The sequence below is a fragment of the Lissotriton helveticus genome, chromosome 5_1, assembly GCF_964261635.1.
Source record: "Lissotriton helveticus chromosome 5_1, aLisHel1.1, whole genome shotgun sequence".
NCBI lineage: Eukaryota > Metazoa > Chordata > Amphibia > Caudata > Salamandridae > Lissotriton > Lissotriton helveticus.
The window spans coordinates 96,776,611-96,800,555 of record NC_136065.1 but is presented as its reverse complement, the minus strand read 5'-3'; the positions used below and the strand labels follow the sequence as shown (position 1 = coordinate 96,800,555).

The window sequence follows — 23,945 nt, the reverse complement described above, 5'->3', positions numbered from 1 at the left end:
ACGTCCGGTGGTGGCGCGACTACTTCATTTCCGCGACAGGGATTTCCTTCTCAATGCCGCCAGACGAAATGGGCCATACCAGGTGGCAAACAGTCGAGTGAACATTTTTCCAGATTACACATACGAGACTCAGCGGAGACGGACCTCCTTTCTGGCGATCAAACGGGAACTGCGGAGTGAGAGCATCCAATATTCCTTACTGTTCCCAGCACGGCTCCGTATCATCCTGGACGGTACAACCAAGTTCTTTGATACCCCGGAGGACGCATGAAGCTGGCTTGAGTTGTACAGGGCTGGCAAAGATGGCTTTGGGGCCTCCTCCCAGCCCACTTCGGAGATCAACCTACAACGGAAGTCTAAAAGGTTCCGGAACCGCAGAGGCAGATCTGCTCGACCCTCGACGGTGGAGGCTGAGGCGGAGCGACGAGGGGCACTGGAGATGGTCTCCAATATATCTGGCTCCCAAGGCGGACCCATACTTGAAATTTCGGAGCCTGGCGAAAGTGGTGACCGCTCGGACACGGAGGGCTCGGAATTTGACAGCGTGAAACTCCCTGTGATCACTCCAGAAACGGCGGAGGGCCTGCTTGATGGACAATGATGATTTCGGGTGAGCCGGCTCTGGTTGGGGGGGGGGGGGGGGGGGGGGGAGGCGATGGGGAGGAGGGGGGGTCTTGCTGTGGGAACTGTTGGGTAACTGATTGTATGGTGGGTTGCGGTTGCACCCTCTTTCGGCCCTCGTAACTTAGGGCTCGATCGCACTTAGGTAGCATTGAGGTGCGGAGACCCCCTATCGACGTTCGGCCCCCACTTTGCCTTTAAGGCGCACCTGCGGTGGCTACCGTCAGGTTAGATTGGGGGGATTTTTCTGTGGGTATAGTTTGGATGGGAACTGGATGGTATTATTTGGACCTGTTCTGGGGGGGGAGGAGGGGGGTGAATGTTTCGGGGATGTTATGTTATGTTGTTGTTGGGGGGTGGACTCGCCATCGGTGCGGAACTAACTAGGTGCTTACCTGTGTTTGAGCAGTGTTGGGGGAGGCTGGAGGAGATACTAATGGGAAAATGGCTGATCTATCCACCTTGAAATGCATCACTTGGAATGTGCGGGGCCTGCACTCCATGTCCAGACGCCACAAAGTCCACGCTTACCTGGTACGCAGGGGCGTACAGATTGCACTGTTGCAGGAGACACGCCTCACCAAATCAGAGGGACTGGTGTTACAGCGTAGGTGGAGAGGGCAGGTATACAACACCACATACTCAGCTTATGCTAGAGGCGCGCTGATCTGGGTACGGGCCGGGGTTCCCTTGCAGGTGAATAGATGTATCGTGGACCCGGAGGGGAGATACGTGGCAATTGCTGGCAGGCTGGGGGGAAGGGACCTGAACATTTGCTGCATTTATGCGCCTAACACGGACCAACTCGCCTTTCTGACCGCTCTGCCGGGCTCCCTGGCCCTCTACCTGTCGGGACCTCTTTTGATAGGGGGGGACTTCAACTCGGTGGTGGACATCGACCTTGACAGATCTCATCCTCCCCTCCCGGACTCACCAACCCACCGAGTGGCCAGGGGTAGGATGGATTGGCAGACTAAGTGGGGACTGACGGACATCTGGCGAGCCCAGCACCCCCGCACCCGAGTTTACTCCCACTTCTCCGGCATGCACGAGTTGCATATGCGGTTGGACGGATTACTGGGGTCGGCAGAACTGGTTTCCTCGGCCGTGAGGTCTGAGTACCTGGCGAGGACCGTCTCTGACCACAATCCTCTATTAGCTGCTTTTCGGTGGCTTCCGAGCACCCCTTGTGTGCCGACTTGGAGGCTGCGCCCCGAGTTATTGGAAGATCTGGTGTTCTAGAGTGACCTAGAGGACAGGATCACTGAGTACTTTGCGGAGAACGAGGGCACAGCTGGGGCGAGAACCACGGAATGGGACGCATTTAAAGTGGTGGTTAGGGGCTATTGCATAACGCAGAAGGTGGGAGTGCGACGGGTCCTCCTAGAAGACCTGGCCAGGGCTGATCAGAAACTCCGTGAGATGGAGCTCCTCCGCCCCGGCCGCCCGGAGCTCCAGCAACAGACCTCGGCGGCGAGGGAGGCGGTAGCTGTGGAAGTCGAACGGCAGCGAAGCTTTGACCACAAGGCTTACCTGACTAGGTCTCTAGCTGAGGGTGATGAATCGGGGGCGCTTCTAGCTTGGCTGGCCAACCCTACGAGGCATACTTCGCCCACGGTGGCCATGCGAACTGCGGAGGGCGTGGGGGTTTATACCCAACCAGAGATCCTTGGTTGCTTTCGGCGCTACTATGAGGTATTATACCGCAGTAGACTGCCACTAGACACCACCCCTATTGACGAATTCCTACAGGATTTGCCGATCCCCACCCTGGAGCCTGAATAGGCGAAGGACTTAGGGAGAGATGTGCAGCTGGGGGAGATCCGCAGCGCCATAAAAAAGATGGCGCGAAACAAGACGCCAGGCCTAGATGGACTCCCGGTGGAGTTTTACTCCACCTACATAGACCTCCTGGCCCCACGTCTTTTGGGGGTTTACAAGGAGGCGAGGCACCTGGGGCACCTGCCTTGCTCGATGCGTGAGGCCCTTGTGGTCCCCCTGCTCAAACCCGATAGGGAGGGCGGTGAGCCGGCGGCTTACAGGCCGCTATCGATGCTTACAGTGAATTATAAGATTTTGAGCAGCATTTTAGCCTCAAGACTGCTGGGTCACATGGGCTCCTTGGTGCATGGCGACCAGGCGGGTTTCATCCCCAAGCGTAATACTACGATGAATATCCGCCGCTTGTTTCGCCTGCTGGAAGGGGACCACGCTGAGGCCCTTTGTCCCATGATCCTCTCGATTGATCTGGAAAAGGCCTTTGACAGCTTAGAATGGGACTACCTCCGCAGAGTGCTTGGCCGCTTTGGCCTGGGGGAGGGGTTCCTGCGTTGGACCACAGTGTTATACGCCTCGGCGGTGGCTAGAGTTCGGTCGGGCCCGCTGATTTCCCAACAATACCCAGAGGAAAGGGGCACGAGACAGGGATGCTCGCTGTCCCCGCTGCTATTTGCCCTTGCGGTGGAACCTTTGGCGCTATCGGTTCGCACCGGGGCCTATTACAGGGGGTTGTGGGCCTTGTCGGGACAACAATACATTTCCCTCTATGCTGACGACCTACTGCTTTTCCTTGAGGATGCTGGTGCAGCCTTGGCCGGGGCCGATGCAGTACTCACTGCTTTCGGCAAGATATCGGGCCTCAGAGTGAATTGGGCGAAGACTTGCCTGTTCCCGGTCCGCAGAGGTGAGCCCCAACCGGCCACTCCCAGAGCGATCAGATGGGAGCCTAGCTGCTTTAAATATCTAGGGTTGTACGTTTATCATAGCCCTGCTGACATCCTTGAGGGCAACATTTCCAGATGCGTCCGGGCGTTGAAGGGAAATATGTCCTTTTGGGCCACCCTGCCGCTGACGGTGGCGGGACGAATTGCACCGTTGAAGATGGTGGCGCTTCCTCGGCTATTATATTACTTTAGGACACTTCCGGTCTGGATCCCACCGACTGTCTTTTTGAACCTGGATTCCTTGATTGTAGCATTTCTTTGGGGATCGGGCCGCCGCAGAGTGGCACTCAAGACCCTGATGAGACCAAAAGCGGAGGGGGGGCTGGCCCTACCTGACTTTGAAACGTAGTACATGGCTGCCCAACTGCAGACTTACACTCAGGAGATAGCACGGGAGTTTCGAGGCCCGGAGGAGACACGGGGGCGTGGCATGCCCAGACACGTTCTATCCTATATCGCGCTGCAACAAAGACTAGCTTTGAGGGACCTCACTCAAGAAGAACGCACTATACGATCGTGCTGGAACCGGATACACCGCAGGTTGGGAGTGACACGGCCTTATGCCCCAGAGATCCCGCTAGGGATGCTCACTGCACTACCGCATGGCGGCGACTGGTCGCAGCTGCGGGTTTGGGAAGACGCGGGCATACAGCTCATGGGCGACCTTTATGAGGATGGAGTGCTACTGCCTTTTCAGGTGCTTTTGGACCGCTTTGACATCCCCCGGGGCGACTTTTTACTTCACGCGGCGGTCACGAGGGCTCTCCAAGCTCACTGGAAGAATGGTCCTGAGGAACCGCAGTTGTCAGCGGAGTGTCAATACGTCATGATGACGGCGGGGACGGTCAAAGCAGTAACGTGTTTGTATTCCAGGATGGTCAACGAGAGGCTATCCCCCCTGGACACGCTCAGGACCCGATGGGAGGTGGACATAGGGGAGGACATCCCGGAGACCACATGGGCCCAGCTACTACGCCGGGCCTGGAAGAGCACGTGTAATGCTCGATTCCAATTGGTCCACTTTTATATACTGCATCGGGCCTACTTGACCCCGGAGAAAATACAGAAATACTTCGCCTCGGACACGGCAGCCTGCCCTAGATGCCGGACGCTCGGGGCTGACCTCATTCATATGTTATGGTCCTGCTCCGCGTTGACCTTATATTGGACGTTCGTAGGGGACACGCTTAACAGGGTGACTGAACGGTCCCTGCAGTTTGACGCCGCGGTGGGGATTCTACACTGGTTCCCGCATACCCCCAAAAATAAACTTTCTAGTGAGTTTATCGATTTGGGGCTGCTCCTGGCGAAGCGGGAAATAACCAGACAATGGAAAGCACGGGTTGGTCCAACAGGCACTAAATGGCGCAATGAACTTCTTAAATGGGCAGGGGGCGAGAGCACCTTGCGATATCAGCTGGCGAGGCGGCAACAGAACGAACAGGCGCTAGAGGCGGCTCAGGCGTGGGAGGCATTGGTGCAGGCCCTGCGCGATCACGACACACACACTGACACTGACAGTGTTGATGGTGACTAGCCTCCATCCCCGTAGAGTAACGCAGATGTGGTGTTCCCGTCAGAAAGGATATTGTCTCTTACCACACGCTCTTCAAACGTATACTAGATCACCGATGGCGAGTTGGGAGGGGGGAGGGGGATAGAGGAAGGGGGAGCGTCATCTGCTCCCGTCAACAGTGGAGATTTATGGCACGGAAGATTTGGAACTTAGTCCTCTGGGGGGGGGGGGGGTTTGTTTATTGGGGAGGGGAAGGGAGTTTTTTCAGGTTGTTTAGAAAAGCAGAAGAGTACCTTTCATTTTCACCTGTTCAACATTGACAGACCGTTGGGCCCTAATGCAACGATTAGATGTAAACGCCGCCCGACCTCCGGGTTGTGGGCTGAATGGCCGTGTATGAGTGCTGTTACACTGTCGGTGCTTACATTACGGATCACTATACGGGTGACCAACTTGTAACTGTAACTGATTCCTGCAATAAAAATATATTTCAAAAATATATATATATTAATAATACGTCTCTCCAAAGCTGCATGAGTAATACATGACGGCCATAGGTGCAGTGCCCCAGGACCATGGTAATAATATTAATAATACGTCTCTCCAAAGCTGCATGAGTAATACATGACAGCCATAGGTGCAATGCCCCAGGACCATGGTAATAATACGTCTCTCCAAAGCTGCATGTGTAATACATGACGACCATAGGTGCAATGCTCCTGGATCATGGTAATAATATTAATAATATGTCTCTCCAAAGCTGCATGTGTAATACATGAGAGCCGTAGATGCAATGCTCCTGGATCATGGTAATAATATTAATAATGCGTCTCTCCAAAGTTGCATGAGTAATACATGACACCAGAGGTACAATGCCCCCGGCCCTGGGTAATAATAATATTAATAATAATAATAATAATAATAATAATAATACGTCTCTCCAAAGCTGCAGGATTGATCACTCAAATAACAGTTTTAAATATATTTTAGAAATCAATTTTTCCTCAAAAGTTCAGTTCATGAGTTCTGAAACTCAATACATATTCATCTCAAATACAGGCTTCAGAATTGTAGTACACATTTATTAATTCAACCAAGCAAAAACGTCTAATTTTGAAGCCTGGGCTACACACAAGAGCAACTTGCAGGTATCTGGAGAGATACCAGTAGCTCACAAGCTCCTCGTTGGAGAAGCCTGATCTATTGCAATCAGAAGTCAGTAGAGTGACTGCCTTAGTGGGTGGTAGCAAGCAGGGGACCACTATCATCAGATAACCCAAACGCATAGGACCCTTTGAAGGTCATCAACAGATCATGGGCCATCGTCCTTGATGACAAAAAAGGTTTATCAACAGGTCAGGAGTCACTTTCCTGTAAATACAAGAGAGGTTACTCCATGAGGTCACGGGAGAGCATCCTAAAATGAGTCGCGAGGTCATATCAACGGGTCCGGGTCCATCATTCTAGCAGGAGGCAAGAGTGGTCCTATCTTGTAAGATTGATGAGCCTCCCCTGGACTGTGGGTCTAACTGGTCCCATTTCATTTCTCAACACTGGCGCAAAACTATGGGCCAAACTTTATCTATATTGGTGGTGGTGGGCTCGATTCCCAAATGGGTCAACAGGGGAAGCATAGGTTAATTATCTATTATTTTCTTAGAAGCAGAAATGGCATTTGAGCATGTGTTTAGACTAACTGGTGAATTACATGTGTGTACGAACCAGAGAGGGGTGCTCTCTATCAGTCTTGGAGGGATGCTCTCTGTCAGCCACTGAGCGATGCTCTCTGTCAGCCACCGAGGGATGATCTGTCACGCTCCGAGGGATGCTCTCTGTCGCCCTCCGAGGGATGCTCTCTGTCGCCCTCCGAGGGGTGCTCTCTGTCGCCCTCCGAGGGGTGCTCTCTGTCGCCCTCCGAGGGGTGCTCTCTGTCGCCCTCCGAGGGGTGCTCTCTGTCGCCCTCCGAGGGGTGCTCTCTGTCACCCTCTGAGGGATGCTCTCTGTCACCATAAAAGAGATGCTCTCTGTCGCCCTCCGAGGGATGCTCTCGGTCAACCTTGGAGGTATGTCCTGGATAATCTCTGTCACCATCATCTAGTGCCCTTTACATGGAGCTACTTCTCTGGAAGCTTCTTGGCTGTAAACTAATCAAACTATCTGAGCAGAGCATCACTGTTAAAGTGACAGCGTATGACCACAATAAGGAAATTTATACCTCTAAGCCCACCCTAAGCCATATTGTTGAGGAATTTGGTTGCTGTTCAGGGTGTCAAGATAATACAGTCATAAATCAAATTTCTTTTGCTGGCGGGCAGCAAGTTGCGGATTCATTTTGCACACTCTGTAATATAACCAAGGGTTACCCGTCATATTAAATTGTCACTATTTTTCAAACTAAAGAGTTTTCTGTGGCAATCTCTATCTTTACCTGGGGTGACAAAAAAAACCAGTGAGTTGCCATTACCTATTCCAGATTCCCAGTTATATAGCTGTTCACCCTAACAATCGGTTTGGTGACCACCTACATCAGGAGAAAAGTAACCGCATTAGAACAGAAATGTTTTCAAATTTCTTGGAAAACGAGAAATTTGGTTTCTTTCCCATTCTCTCAAGTGTTGTCTCTCATTAAGCTTTCCATTTCTTTCGAACTTTTAACACATTTTTCTCCTTGGTCTTCATATATTATTTACTGTCACTGGAATTGCTTGGTGTTTTGCATTCTCCCTCATAGATAAAATACATAAATAATTTGTATATAGATGTGTTATTAACTTGTATATCACACCGTAAACCGTGACTGTACATTTCACAGTTTGTATATTGAGTTGGGCTCACAGCATCAAGGGGGACAATGTAAATTATCCATGTCTGTATATTGTGTGCGGCTCTCAGAGTGTGTGGGGTCACTGTGCATTGACCCCGATAGGAGGACATACGTGTTCCACTCATACATTTAATAATGCACACAAAATATGAATATTTCACTTCCTTCTTCTGTTTTATTTCCCAAACAGTATCTCACCTTCAGGAGTTCCCACGCTGGCGCCTCAGACTTCTTTTCTATCTCCGTTATCAGGGCCTTGAGAGCGGTGATTTGATTGGACAGTTTGATGATATTTGCATTTTCTATCATAGTCATTTTCTTCTCCATCTCCTCCAGTCTTCTGTGAAGTGTTTGCTCATTTTCTTTCAGAAGCTGCCGCAGCTTTTCAAACTCAGATTCAATTTTATTCTTCTCAGTTCTTAGCTTGTTCTGTCAGAAGCAAAAAAAAGTTGTTTAGATATTAAAAAGATTTCTACAAACCGTCCTTAGAGTCGGAGTCCAGGAGGAGGGTAGAGGGGTTGATAGTTCCTTCAAAAATCAGACCACTAATGTGCTTTTCCTAATTTCGGAACTGCAATCTCTTAATACCTTCCCTTCTATCGTCTTCCATCCTTCTCACACTCCTGCCCTCCCCCTTCCCTCAGACACCTCATGAACTGTAGAGAGGTCAGAATTTGTGCAGCTGCAGACAAGCCTGATCCATGGAGAGAGTGCAAGGAAGAAAACCCACCGCAGGCAGAGACACTCGATTCATGGAGCAAGTGCAAGGATGAGAACCCACTGCAGGCTGGGATGCTCGGTCCACGGAGCGAGTGCAAGGAAGAGAACCCACCACAGGCAGAGACGCTCGATCCATGGAGCGAGTGCAAGGAAGAGAACCCACTGCAGGCAGAGACACTCGATCCATGGAGCGAGTGCAAGGAAGAGAACCCACTGCAGGCAGGTACGTTCGATTAATGGAGCGAGTGCAAGGAAGAGAACCCACTGCAGGCAGAGTCGCTCGATCCATGCAGCAAGTGCAAGGAAGAGAATCCACTGCAGGCAGAGACGCTCGATCCATGGAGCAAGTGCAAGGAAGAGAACCTACTGGGGGCAGGAACGCTCAATCCATGGAGTGAGTGCACGGAAGAGAACCCACTGCAGGCAGAGTCGCTCGATCCATGCAGCGAGTTCAAGGAAGAGAACCCACTGCAGGCAGATACAGTCAAACACCCAGAGACAGGCTGAAGTCAAAAGATGATGTAAAAGAAGTGGTGCCATGAAGTTTTAGCCCTTAGGGATGGAAGACAAGATTTGGGGAGTGCGGACTGCCCCTGTCCTGCCAGCACAATGGATGTGTTTTCCCGTTCAAAATCATAACTAATGTATGTGCATTCCGTTACAAAATGGAGAATTACCAGATAAATCAATGTTTCTGAAGTTAATTCAGCGATTTCTGTAGAAGATGAATGAGGAGACTGGTTAGACATCTTGTCCTATTCTAAGATAAGAGGCTGTGAGTTATCAGGTGAGGTATGTCACACTGTGGCTTAGAGCAGGAGCCTGTGTGTTATCAAGCGAGGCACGCCTCACCCCAGTAGGAATAGGAGGGTTTCAGCAGTGGAGAGAGTTGTGTTTCTCTTGCATCATCAAAAATGACTAGAGTCAGACATTTTGTGGAGTCAGGTATGTCTCCACAGCTGGTAGGGTGTTGTGCTACTGTACGTGTCACTAGTATACAGGTAGAAGGTTTGGCTCCTGTGATGTGACACCAGTCCTGGTAGTGTTGTGCTCTTGTATTATGTTACTGGTACTGGCAGAGGGTTGCACTACTTAGCTCTCTCCTTGGTAGAGGGTTGTGTCCTTGTATCACCAGTGTTAATAAGGAATGTGTTCCTGTGTTGTGCAAAACTGTAATGTTATAGCTCCCTGCAGAACAGTACCTGTTTGGTGACCTGGAAAGGCGTGCCAAGCATGCCCTCATAACCGAGATGACACTACTTCTCTTGTCCTTGGTTAGCCACCTAAAGTGGTGGTGGCAGCGTATTAAGTTTATTGGCTCATTAGTTATGACCAGACCTCTTTCCTGTGTCGGATGAAAGTACCGTCTACTGTACTGCTTCGGTGTGAGCCCAAGGCCCTTGCACTAACCTTCAGTGTGCATGCCCAGTACATGTACGTACTGTGGATGTGCAGCACATGTGTGGTAATAGGAATCTCCAAGCCCAAATCATGAGGTCGCACACTGCGGCGCACACACTGCAGGCATAACCAAAACCTCATGTCGCTAAGTACGCATACAAACCCGATCATGATCAGATCTGCACACAAGATAGATAATCGTCAAAGATGAATGGTAAATTACGGACAGTTGTTTTTGTTAATGTTAACAATGCTCATGGTGATATATTTGCACAATTAATATGATCTTGAGTTCCCGATGGGACATTGACAACAAACCACAATTCTATAGTATGTGTAATGCTGTTATTATATCCTTGTACCCCATCAGTGTTCTATGAATACCTGTATGGAAGATATTATGTACACTCACTATTGTCAAGGATCTATGTACAAACCTCTGAAAAATCAATAAATAATATTAAAAAAATAAAAAATGTGCACTAGTTATCCTGGGACATTCCAGTCAGCTATGCATATGTCCTGAAGAAGGGACTGTACATGTCCAGAAACGAGTTAAGATTAGAGGGCATTTGGTTAGGATGAACTATTCTTGGGCTAAAACTCATCTACACAATGTTGGAGCTTCCATGCTCGCTTTATCACTTAGATGAACTCTGTTGGATGTTTAGTGGTTTGATGATGTATATACAATACTGTAGCAGGATTACAACGCTAAAACCTTGGTTTAGGAAGGGCCTTACACCAGGCTTGCTCAGTCTGATGGATGGATAGGTAACTCCAGATCCATACACACACACACCCACAGAGGTACACACTCATACAGATGCACACATTAATTTGCAGACTCACAGATAAACCTTGTACTAACTCACGGATGGATACGTTCAGTCCATGCATGCACAGACTCAGAGACACACATTCAAACATATATACTCACACACAGATGCATATAAAATCTCATGGATGTATAACTCCAGACTCATGCATACACGTCACAAACTCACAGATGCACACATGTATTGGCACACTCACAAATGCCACCAGACCTTGTGATATACAAGCCCACAGGCAGGCATTCACTTATGTAGGTACAAACTTACAGCCAATAAATCCAGACTAAAGCATACACAACCCTCAAACATGCATGCATAAAGATAAGGACATGTATTTGTATACTCTGTGGCTCAAAATGTATATATGAATAAGGAGACACACACAAGCAGTAATCCATGCCCAAAAAACAGACAGATGTAGGGACGCGCAGACATGCATGTACTCCCAAAGATAACTCCAGGTCCATCCATATATGAACACATACTTAGACACGTATCCCTAAGCGTGAACATGCACACACACACATATGTACACACACATGCTGGTAGGTACTCCCAGCCAGATATTGCCACACTACTGCACACATACTCTAACACACACCATGCACATGTGTGTATGCACATACTACCTTAAGGTCAGAAGAGTAATCCTTGATTTTATGGTTTTTTAGGACAAGCCCTTGTCCGATTTCAGCCCCAATATCCAGGTGCAATGACTCCGGTCAGTATATTTATCTGGTGAGGAACATAACCCAGTCTGCAGTGTGACTCATCAGCGCCTGTGTCTTGAACTTTAAGAGGCCACACAAAGACATGGGCACAGATATATACAGAGACAAAGAGTCACAGCACTCACTGCAGCCACTCACCCTCATGGTTTTATATTGTTCCCCTTCCTTGAGTTTAGACTCCAGAAAATATCCCTCCTGTTTCTTAAGGACAAGCAGCCACTCTTGAAGTTTCACCTGTAGGGATGAGAGTGCAAGAAATGAGTGTAGATCTGTAGAGTGTGGTCTTAATTACAAAAAAAGAGTCACTCCTTTACCTGTCACGCATGCCCAGACTGTACGTACCAGTCATACATTAGTATTGCTAGCACCAGCCACACATATCAGGATTGTAAGCACCAGCCCCAAGTATCACAGACAATGATGTCCCTTTTTTGTACCGGTTCTTGCCATGAAGGATCAGAATCCCTAGTCCATGGAAACAAGCTTCACCACTGGCACCTACTGCGACTTGACATTGTGCACACTTTGGGCCCGATTCACAGAATGAACTTAAGACTAAATCCTAAACTTACTACTATTTGGTATTCACAGAATGCACTTACTACTTTCGGGATTCACAGAGTGAACTTACTACTTTAGGGATTCACAGAATGAACTTACTACTTTCGGCATTCACAGAATAGATTTAAGACTACTAACTTTACGTCCGCACTCGGGCCGTAAATTCCGGCCCGGAGGCGGAGTTTCCGGCTTAAGAGCGGAGCTTGCGGCCCAGAGGTGGAGATTTCAGCCATGGCTAAATCCCCACTTCTGAGCCGGAAGCTCCGCCTCCAAGCCGCAAGCTCCGCCTCCGGGCCGCAATGTCTGCCCCCAAGCCGGAAGCTCCGCCTCCGGGCCGGAATTTCCGGCCTGAGTGCGGCCGTGAAGTTAGTAGTTTTAAATCTATTCTGTGAATACCGAAAGTAGTAAGTTCATTCTGTGAATCCCGAAAGTAGTAAGTGCATTCTGTGAATACCAAATAGTAGTAAGTTTAGGATTTAGTCTTAAGTTCCTTCTGTGAATCGGGCCCTTTACGCCTAAAGCATGGAAACATTTAGACTTGACACTAAAGAAGAAAGGTTGTCCTAGAGACATTATCAAACATTCCAAAACAACACAGAACCAAGTGAAAATATCTAAGCAAACACGTTTTCTAAGTGCAATAACTGTGAATGGAGCCCTGACACAGCCACACTCCAAGTAGTCGACAACAGCCTCCTCATCGACAAGAACGGACCCTGACCTCCTGGTCCTGGACCTCTCTGCAGCCTTCGACACAGGCGACCAGCTGGCCCTGATCAACGCACAAAAAACATGATGGGATTCTAAGACACTGTCTTGAAATGGATCACATCCTACCTCACAAACTGGCACCAGTTCATGCAAATAGGTTTCACAAGATCACAGAAATGCCCCGTCTCCAGCAGAGTATCCCCGGGCTCCTTCCTTTCTCTCTTCATCTTTAACCTCTCCATGGGATCTCTCGGATCCATCCTTACAGACAGCAGCATCAAGATCCATCAATATGCAGATGATGCCCAACTCTACCTAAAATATCCTCACCCAATGACATCCTCACATCTGCCCTGATCTCAGCCAGTCTTGGATGTCAACTAATGTATTAAAGTTAAACCCCACGAAGACTGAACTCTTCCTTTATGCCACCAACTCAGAACAGCCACAGATTTAAGCCTGGGTCTCCAACGTAAACCCATCGGTCTTTACCCCCCCCCTCGACACAGACCTGTCATTCAAGCAACACACTGAAAGAATGACAAAGAAACCCAAGAACGCTTGATTCCAATGTCCTCTCTTGAAGAGGTTGTTTCTCCTGGAAGATGACCTTAGAACAAACGTACAAGGCTTCTCCCATGGGGGTGGGGACAAGGCCCTGGACAATGGTCTCACCAACACCACCCTGCACTCCTGAACGGCAGCAATCATGAAGCGGGACCAGAGAGTTGATCCAGCAAGCAGGTAAAGTGCAGGGTGCAGAATATATTGATTTTCAAAAGATTTAAGGAGATCACACAATTAAAAGGAGCTTAAAAGCGTTTCCACAGGCTGCCCAGAAAAGTCCACTCTGTATTGGTATCAAAAAGGCTAAAACAAGCGGCGCAGGGCTTACTTCCCGCGTCCGGTGGACTGCCTGTGAGGAGGGTGGGGGTCAGATGGGGGGGGGCTTGTCCTGAGCCCAGTTCAGTGGTCAGCACCGTGAGGTGAGGAGGTTGAAGACTCTGAGCTCCCCCAGACCAGGAGCCTGTGATCGCATCCCGGCCCGACGGTCATTCATCCTGTGCGGGGTCCCCGAAGCCAGCGAGCTTCAAGCAGCTGAAGCTACAGGAGATCTTCACCCTGTGCCCAATGATGATGGAAGTCTAGCGCCTGGACCTGCACTTCACTTTGTGTCTGTTGAACCCTGCACCGCTGGGGAGTCATCTGAACCACTGCCCTGGTGAGCCTGTGCGCGTCACAATGGATTGCTGTAGCTCTTCTGCTGTGTATATGTCTATGTGAGCCGGTGCGCCACACCCTGCATTGTCGCGTTAAGTCTTCTGACACCGACAACTCAGTTCAGTTCAGTAATCTTTATTCGATGAATAAAAAAACATAATAAAAGCACATATCTACAATTAAAAACAAATTAAATACAATCTCTGAACTCCATGTAAAAAAGTCAGTACAGATAAAAGGTAGAAACAGGCTTATATTTAACATTGATTAGCTCAACCCTCTAGTGTTTCTCAGCCTAACTGATACCTTAACAAAATTCATTATACAAAATAAGGTGTATGCGTCATTAGCTCTTTGTAAAAACAGTAGGGCATCTTTGGCATGACGAAACTTCGCCTGTTTTAAAATATCTACCAAGAATTTCCGTCAGGGGGGGCCTATAATAAGAACATAAAAGTACAAAATGAAGAGTGTCCTGCGGAGACCTATTGTCGCAGCCACCCTTCTGCTCAATGGTTACAGTAAAACCTGGTGGATCAGGTAATAAATTGAGCCTAAAACGAACCATTAAAAAACGATCCTGGGCGTTATGCATCAGATACAAATAGGGTTCCATGCCAGCACTATTCTTAATGAGACAGTGGGATCTGACTGTGCGTTTCGAGGCTTCCACTTGTGCCCTACGTGTATCAAACTGATCAAGTAACAATTTTTTAATCTTCAATTTTTCCAGGTTCGATACTGCTCTAGGGTTATTGAAAAGATCCAGCTCATCTAGATCTTCTAGAGTATCCTTAACATATTTAAGCCACGGGATCTGCTGGCTCCTATCCATGTTCAGACAGTCTCTCATAATTTGTCTGTTCAGGTCAGCTTCTGGGTTTCCTCAGATTCTTAGTCATGCCATAATTGGCCTGAGCTTGACCTGATCCTCCATAAATGGTCTGCCTAATTCTCTGTGCGCTATTATTGCCGGGGAACTTGCTGGGATTTTTAAAACACTTCTTAAATACTTATCTTCCTCCAGTTGCAACTGATTGATGTCCACAAAACCTTACACTTCTGCACCATACGTGGCTTTGGTACTGCTTATGGCTCCATATAGGTTCATAAATTGTTCTGGAGAGCAAAGGCCAAGCCTACGGGCAAAATTTGTTATGGCGCCATTGGCAGATATTAGACCGCTTGTCTACTAGAGGTTTAAATTTGAGTGCCCCGTCATAAAGCAGGCCAAGATAAGAGAAAGACTGCACCTTCTCTAGGGTGTGGGACCCTATCTTATATACAAATTTCTTGCAGGGATTCATGCCTGCCAGCATCACGAAGGACTTACTCAGATTCACTGATAAATCTAAGGTGTCCATGAAGTTGGTGAATCCGTCAATCAGACACTGCAGACCCCTCAGGGTGCGGGCAAGCAGGACCGCGTCATCCGCGTACAAAAGCACCGGTATATGGCGCGAGCCTACTTGCGGGCAGTCTGTGTTTAGGGCAATTAGGGACCTCTCTAAATTGTTAATGTAGCGCGAGAAAAGGAAAGGGGCAAGAATGCACCCTTGTCCCACTCCACTGGTGCACCGGAAAGGTTCAGTATTCCCCCCATCCATATTATAGCGCACTTTTGCGGTAGTGTCCCGATGTAACTCCCTAAGAATACTGATCAAACCTGGGTCAATGCCCATCTCACTCATCATGGCCCCCAACTTGCTCCTGTTCACATGGTCAAATGTCGCCGCTAAATCCATAAACCCTATATACATGGCTTCATTGCTGGCTTTGGTGTATTTGGCCACCAGCATGTACAGATTTAAATAATGGTCGCTGGTGGACCTTCCTGCTCTAAAGCCATACCGGGTATCTACGATAATGCTATGTTCTTCAGTCCAGTCAATTAACCGTTCAAGGATGACCCGACCCAGGATTTTGGCAGAGACATCGATCAGTGAGATGGGTCTGTAACATTGAGGGTTGTCCCTATTACCCTTCTTGAAGATAGGGACAATTATTGCGGTGGACCAAGTGCGAGGTAGTTCAGACTTGACTGCCGCATTTTAAACCCTTGTTAGAATGGGGGCCCATAAGTCAACATTGCTTAGGTATAGGTCGGGTGGTGTACCATCAGGGCCTGGGGCTTTATTACGGGACAGGCCCTTGATCCCCCTGGTAATTACTTCCAGAGAGAATTCAACGTCCGTACACCGCATTCCATTTGCTATCGATTTTAGCCCACCTCAGTCGTCTACCCTGGTCCGTAGCTCTCAGTTCGATATCCGGGTCTACCTCTATCTATAAGTACAACAACCAAGGGATTATGGTCACTGATTATGCTCCAATCTATCCTAACCGAGCTAATACAGTTTCTGAAAAGTCTGAAAACCACAATATAATCTATATAGGAGAAGCAATCTCTACCTTTAAAGGTAGGGGTCAAAGATCCATCTTCCTCCAAGCTAACCATGTCTATCGTGTGTTCCAGCGCGTGAGATTTTAGAAGCTTACTAAGGGCTGTTCCCTCTACAGTATGTTCGAAGTGTGAGCCCTTCTTGATTGTACAAGATGACCAATCACCAGTCAATGGGAACAAGTTTGGGCATAAATGGCAATTTAAATCACCCATCACTAAAACAGAAGGTTCTACAACCCCTTTTTTGCAAGCTAGCTCCTGAGTGAGTCTGTGGTCTAATTCCTGAATCGGGGAATTATTTCCTATTGCAAGCCCCGTGTTATAAATGTTGAATAAAATCAACCTCCAGCCGCCCCCAGTAAATCCAGCCCCTTGAAGGGTAAGTGAGGACCAGAGGGGCAGTGTCCAAACTCCTTCTAGGTTTAGGTCAACATATAGCGCTAACCCTCCAATTGCCCTTCCTGATCTAGCTTTTTGAGCAGGCACAAAAAAACATTTGTAGCCTGCTATATGATAGAGGGTGCTATCCACCGCCCATGTCTCCTGCAGAGCTAGAACCTGGAACCCACTGATATATTGTCGCCATTCTTTGTTGTCAAACTTCCCCGCCAAACCCGCTACATTCCATGACAGTATTTTCGGTCGCCCCTCTAGTGAGTATTCATTTATCCTATCTGTTGATCCCGAGGGTGCTTTTGTTAACCCATCCTCCCACCTTGCCATCACAGACTGTTCCCCCTGGGCTAACGTGGGTTGTTGTGCTGAAACCACCCTTTGCCCCTTTACACTAATGGGGCCTTCCTGAATGATATGTTGGTTCTCGTACTCCTGAATATTACCCCTTTTATGCTGTACATGCAAATTAGTCAGATTCATATCAGGGGATTGTAGTGGGACAATAACATCAATCAACCCTGTCGTGGATTCTGTCATTTCCTGTATCCTAATGGTTTCTAACTCCGCCCCAATTAAATCAGTGGTATAGTGAGCTGATCTAGACAGTCAATCGTTCGCGTCCAGGGACATAAGGGGGCTAAATCTATTTGTCCATTCTGCTGCACCCTGTTCATTCCACATAAGGCCCTCCCAGGTGTAATTGGTAGCATTGTGTGCTCATGAAACCAGCCCTGGTCTACCCAACAAGTGCCTTGCATTAAGCATAGCACCATGCACAGGATAAAAGTAACCCAATGGTAGCGGTATTATCGAACTTATCGGGCTTATGTAGCCGCTGTACAGTATATGTTCCACTAGACTTGTGTCCCCGAAGTTCACGATTATGCAATTACCTGTTGTGTCTTTAATTCTTGTGCCTAGCCAGTTCACTCTTCTCACATGGAGGATCTCCCCACTTTTATTCTCTGGCAAGAGCCTGTTCAGATTTAACCAGTTTGTTATTTTATTTTTTAATTCATTGTGTGTTTCTTTCTGTTCTGGCCTGAGTTCCAGGACCCCCACCAGTACAACCACGTAGGGGCAGGCTTCAGGTGGTAAGTTAATGGTAGGCACGGAGGTCAGACTTCTTCCGGTTCTCTCCTGCCTTATATGAGGTGCCTCTACTGGTTTAGGGGTAGGGAGCTTGTTATTACATGACTGCAATGGCAATTGACCTGTTCCCCTGTCTGCACCCTTTGGCTCTATCCCCATGGTGTTACCCACACCCAATTGTATGGTAGTGTTAGAGGAACTTTGTACCTGGCTGACAGGCTGATTCTTGTTACTTTGTTTAGTGATTTCTGTCAATAATTGAGGCTCCGTACTATTGACCCTAGTAACCGTATTGGTTGATGTTTTAGTGATCATAGCGGTATCCTGTGTCCTGCCCCGTTTATTTAGTTCGTTTAAGATTCTATCTAGCCTGCTAGCTAGTGGTTTAATCTGGCTTGCAATAAACATTTTTTTTTGTTTTTTTTGTTTAAAAGGCTTTATTGATATAATAAAGATGAGCAAATGGCATAAGGAAGTAGGATACAAATACATGAGAAGCAAACATATGAACTCCTAATGTCAAAAAATTAAAGCGATCGAAAGCCAGTTTATGAATTTTAGAGGGAAGAAAGGGGGGAGGAAAGAAGGAAAGAGGGGAGAAAGTGAATGGGGAAAGAAGGAGAAATAACACACCTAGGCAATAAGGGAGGTAAAAGCAGTAAAGGCAATCTGGAAGAAAAACAAAAAAGATTGAATACACAGCTCGATAAACATCTCAATAAAACAGTGGAGGAAACCTAAAACTGATAAACATCATCTGAAGATACACATAATAAAATATGAATACAATAGAGAGCAAATCCATTTAAGGGGGCATAAAATTCTCATAAGTGATAGGGAGCGGTTTCTTTGGTTTTGCTGAAATATCTAGATAAACAGTAAGGGGAAGCCAGTAACGGGCAACATCACGAGACGGTTTGCAAGAGGAGGCGAAGGACACATCAAGTCTGTGAAAGTGACAAATGGAATTCCACCAATGCTGTTTGGAGACTTTTGCAAGGGTTTTCCAATTGGAGGAAATGTGCTGAAAAACGAGTGCAAGCATGAGATCAAAGAGACCAGAAGAATGCGATGGTAGAGTGAATGCATCAGACAGACTACCTAGGAAAAGAAAAGAAGGTGAGAAAGGAACAGAAAGTGAGAAAATCTGAGGAAATGCACTGCCAAACCTGTTTCCAAAGAATAGAGACTGTGGGACAATGGAATAACAAGTGTAGAAGATCAGCATCTGGTGAATTGCAAGTCCAACAGGCAGAGTTAGAAGAAGAGGAGAAGAGAGAGAGGGAGATAGGAGAAAGATAGAGTCTGTGATATAGAAAGAAGAGAGATTGCGTAAGAGAGGCAGAGCGAGAAACTTTCAAGGATTTGAGCCAGAGTTTATCCCAGAGGTAAGTGGGCCAGACACAGCCCAGATCCGCCTCCCAAGAGAGTTCAACTTTGGATTTAGGACGGTCTGGGTTAGGGGAGGAGAAAAATTTGTAGACAAGGGACGCTTTAGGAAGAGTAGAAAGCAAAACCGAGAGAGGGGAAGGAGGATCAAGCGGTAACATAGAAGGCAAAGAATAGTAGCGCTCGAGAATCACCCCCATGAGAATAGTATATTTATGCAAAAAAGAAGGCGGGCAAGAAAATTTAAGTCGGAAAAGTGGAAACGAACAGGGAGCAGTACCGTCAAAGATTTGATGAGTCCATATAATGCCTTTACGTCTCCAAGAAGACCAGCAAATAGGCCTGTTATTAACAAGAATAAGCGAATTATACCAAATGGGTTGACGTAAAAAGGAATCACGGGAAACAGATGAAGGGGAGAAGTTGTCAATGGTCAACTTTCTGCCTCCTTCAATCTTCATAGAGGCGTTCGTCAGGGTTGCCCTCTATCCCCACTCCTTTTTGTGTTGGCCCTTGAACCTTCTTTGTCCTCTATTAGTCAGAACTCTTCTATCTCTGGTTTCCCATTTGGCGACCAACAGTTAAAACTCTCCGCCTACGCTGACGATATCCTCTTGTTCATTTCGGACCCGGAGTCCTCCGTTCCTCCTTTACTGGCTGAATTCCATGAGTTCTCCCTTGTATCTGGTTATAAAATTAATTCGGATAAGACCGAAATTCTCCCTTTGACGAAGTTCTGTCTTCCTCACCTTTTCTCCTCTACAGGCTTCGCCTGGAATACTGCCAAGATTAAATACCTTGGGATTTGGTTCTCTAACTCTATTGCTTCTTCGGTCAAATTAAATATGTCCTCTGTCCTTTCGCGTATTGACCAATTGTTCTCCTCATGGAATCCACTCTTCCTTTCATGGTGGGGTAAGCTAGATTCTGTTAAAATGATGGTTGCTCCGATTCTTATTTATACACTCTCTATGCTTCCTGTTCATATCCCTGCTGTCTATTTCAAACGTCTTGATTCTTCCATCTCCAAATTTCTTTGGAAGGGCAAAAAGTCCAGAATCTCTCTCTCCTCTCTTCGTCGTTCTAAGTCTAATGGTAGCATTAATTTCCCTGATTTTCATCTATACCACAAATCCTTCTCCTTTCGCCAGGCTTCAAGGTGGCTTTCGGGTGAGGATTCTCCTTTTTCACCTCTCTGGCTCTCGATTGAACGCGTCTTTTTGTCCCCTTCCTCTTTTGATGAGCTTATTCGTTTCTCCTCAAAATCCCCTTATGACTCTCTCCCGTTATTCAAGCATACTTCTTCCCTTCTGCAATAAACATTTCTAAATGGTTTTGTATGCCCGTAATTATTTGGGCCATCCACCTCGGCGGGACAGGGTCCTCTGTTACTTGGGTTTCCCTATCCTCTAAATCTATGTACTCTGATGGCAATGTGACAGCCTTCCTTTTTATTTTTTTGGCACCTGACTTCTTTGGGTATACTCTTATTTTTTTGCAGCTAGATTCTTCCTTATCGGGTACATTTGTCAGCATTTCTGCCACAACGGGCATCTGGGCACAAGGGATATCATATGCGGCTGACGCCAAAGTAGCCTGGGGGTAAACCACCACTATCTCGCTGTCAGTAATATTCTGAGGAGGAAGTGGGTCAGTCGTTGGGGTTAAGGAGAGGCGTCTCTCTGTGAGCACGATCTCGCTAGAAACTGCCCCAATAACTTTCCGCAACATGATGTCAATCGCGGTGGGCTGTGCGTTTCGTGGGAGCGATAAGTTAGGCTCCGGATGTGTGGCTTGAGTAGTGGGGGTATTGTGCGATTTAACTTTTGATGAGTGGGTTTTCACACAGCTAGCCATGCTATAAATAGGGTGGGTGATGTTAATACTGATGTAAGAGGACTACCCCGTTTTTCCTCGATACACACTACCCTAGCAAATCCAAACACCCAAGCAATAACCTTAGACAATACCACATAAGATGTTATTAATTACCCGGGCTCAGTCCAAGATGACTAATAGACTTAATGTCTTACTTTGTATAATGTTTCTCAGTCCAACAGGCAACAAGGGTCTTGCACTCTTCTACATCCAAGGGGGGGGGGGGGGGGGGGGGTGGCCCTGCCCGGCCTCTTCCGTCCTTAGACGACCCGCCCTTTGCCCGGGCTTAGCCCGGCTTGGCCCGCGCGCGGTCCCGGGACACGGGGGTGTCCATGATTTTATGCGCCTTCTGGCGCGGATGTTGGCGGCTTCCGGCCGCAAAGGCACCTGGGCGTTGTAGTCCCCCTCGGTCCCCTCCCCGCCCCCCCCCGACTGCGGCCGCGCTCTGGTGGTAAGGAGCCGTGGTGGCTGGGGGAGACCGTGTGCTGCAATGCGGGCTCGGCGGGGATGAGAGCTGGCTTCAGGCTATGCCCCCGCAATGTTCAGACCTCCGCTGCCCTCCTGGATCCACTCTCCTCTGCCGCCGGCACTCTGGCCCCTTCCCTCTGCACGGCGCAACTCACACCGCAGTGCTACACGGAGTCCTTTGAGTATAGTGTAAGGTCCTAAAACACCCACACACATCCCTTCTGATCCTCTGCGGCCGCCTCTCTGGCTCACAGTATACGGCCCATGATCACAGCGCTCGGACAGACACACTGTGTGCTCTTTTGCAGGTTCTTATAAAGCCCTCATGGAGTGGATTCACTTACAATCCCTAAACACCAACAAACACACCTTGTAATTTTCAGCAGCCTTCTCTAGGGACAGACAACACCCCTAAATATACATTGTACACTCTTAAAGACTTAACAAATGTATTCAACTGTGAATCGTGATCGTCCAAAGACGCGCGTTGTGCTCATCTGCAGCTCCTTCCTAGGACGTACAGAACGTCTTATCTTGTGAATCTTGAATAATCACATACACTCCTTGCACAGACCTCTCTTTGGGCCCCACGGGTGCGTTATGATGATCCAAAAACATCCACAGACACACCTTGTTCTCCTCTGCAGCCTCCTCAATGGCATACACAGGTAGGGGGAGAAGATGCCCCAGGCCACCGGGACAAACATTCCAATTTCTGTACTTTTGATTTAACATATCAGTGCATTCTGGGAGTTGTAGTCTTGGTTCATTGTACTGGACCCTACTGCTTCAACACACCAGATGAAAATGATATATAAAAAGCAAAATCCAGGAGTGGAGATGTGTTGTCACAGTGACATGGCGCCTTTTGGCACCTTATAGAAATGGTGACTTGTGATCTCTGAACACTCTCACTCACACACAGTTTATAATCTTCGACTGCCCCTTGGCGTGGCTCAACAAGTGACTTGTGATCCCTGAACACCAGGCGCGCAACACCCATTGGACTCAAAGGGCTTCAGCCCCCCCCCGTCCCCGTCCCCCCCCCCCCCCCCGTCGTGTGTGGCACACACAGCCGCACCGAGCATTTCACAGGTCTTTTAAAGACCATTTGCATGTTAATGACGCCCTGCTGTTGTTTCACCCTTTTAAGAGCCCCTGCAGCTGCATTCTGCATGTTGCTCAAAGATTCAGCCCCCCCACCCCCGAAATCTGGTTCTAGTTGCGCCTCTGCTGATCACCCACAGACGTACCTTGTGCTCCTCTGCAGCCTCCTCTATAGGACTTGCTGAGTGAGTTTTATGCTCCTTGGACTCCCGGCAGACCCAGCATATCATCCTCTGATCCTCTGCACAGAACAGCCTCAGCTTCTCTTCATGTTTCTCGCACAGATTCTCCTCCGGGGGCTTCACTGGGGGCAGATGAAGCTGTTTTAACATTTCCACCATGTTCCCCAGTTGTCTGTTGGGTCTGAGGCTTTTCCCTGAAGATATTGCCCTGCACTGTGGACAGGGGAAGTTTTCATCTCTTCCCTCCCAGCTCTGGGTGATGCAGGAGCGGCAGAAGTTGTGTCCACACTCAATAATCATCACCGGATCCTTAAAATATTCCAGACAGATGGAACAAGTGGCCTCTTCCTGGAGGTTCCCGAGCTGAGCTGCCGCCGCCATGATGGAGAAATGCAGGAAGTGAAGGGAAGTTTCAGTTTCTCTCTTTCTGAAGTGGGTGTGTCTGTGCGTCTGCCTCTCTCTGTGTGCAGTGGGTGTGTCTGTGCGTCTGCCCCTCTCTGGCTGCGCTGGGACTTCCGGGTTCATGTTACAATCTCAGAGCAGAGAACTGACCCCTCTGCTGCCTGTGCTCTGACTCGAAGTTTCCCTTCTTTTTCAGTTAAAATACCAGCATTTTTGTTTTGTTCTCAGATTCTGTAAGTGCCAGGAGCGGTCTCCTAAATATGGATTTCTATAAAATCCTCTGTGTGGTTTTGAACGTGGCAATAATTTCTGTATCTGTTTATAATATTTGTTTTAGAACTGTACTGTACCTTCCGCTTTTCGCACTCCATAACGCAAGGCTGCGACCATGGTCTGCAAGGCTGCAACCATTGTCTGCTAGGCTGCGACCATGGTCTGCAAGGCTGCGACCATGGTCTGCAAGGCTGCGACCATGGTCTGCAAGGCTGCAACCATGGTCTGCAAGGCTGCCACCATGGTCTGCAAGGCTGCCACCATGGTCTGCAAGGCTGCCACCATGGTCTGCAAGGCTGCGACCATGGTCTGCAAGGCTGCGACCATCGTCTGCAAGGCTGCGACCATGGTCTGCAAGGCTGCGACCATGGTCTGCAAGGCAGCGACCATGGTCTGCAAGGCTGCGACCATGGTCTGCAAGGCTGCGACCATCGTCTGCAAGGCTGCGACCATGGTCTGCAAGGCTGCGACCATGGTCTGCAAGGCAGC

The 23,945-nt window shown here is 48.3% G+C and overlaps 1 protein-coding gene across 3 annotated transcripts in view; it reads right to left on the bottom strand.

The window, feature by feature from the left end:
• Positions 1-23,245, bottom strand: part of LOC144754209 (E3 ubiquitin-protein ligase TRIM39-like) — an 81,404-nt gene extending 58,159 nt beyond the window's left edge. For 2 of the 3 annotated variants that reach the window (XR_013594683.1, XM_078641794.1), the window contains exons 1-3: positions 22,746-23,245; positions 11,511-11,606; positions 7,883-8,113 (exon numbers count right to left, since the gene is read on the bottom strand). Coding sequence is in view for 2 of the 3 variants with exons in the window: in XM_078641794.1 (XP_078497920.1) it covers positions 7,883-8,113; positions 11,511-11,606; positions 22,746-23,162 (744 nt within the window). In the remaining variant the exon portion in view is untranslated. The remainder of the gene's footprint in view (positions 1-7,882; positions 8,114-11,510; positions 11,607-22,745) is intronic. The other variant, XM_078641795.1, reaches the window with a different exon arrangement.
• Between the last annotated feature and the right edge of the window lie 700 nt (positions 23,246-23,945).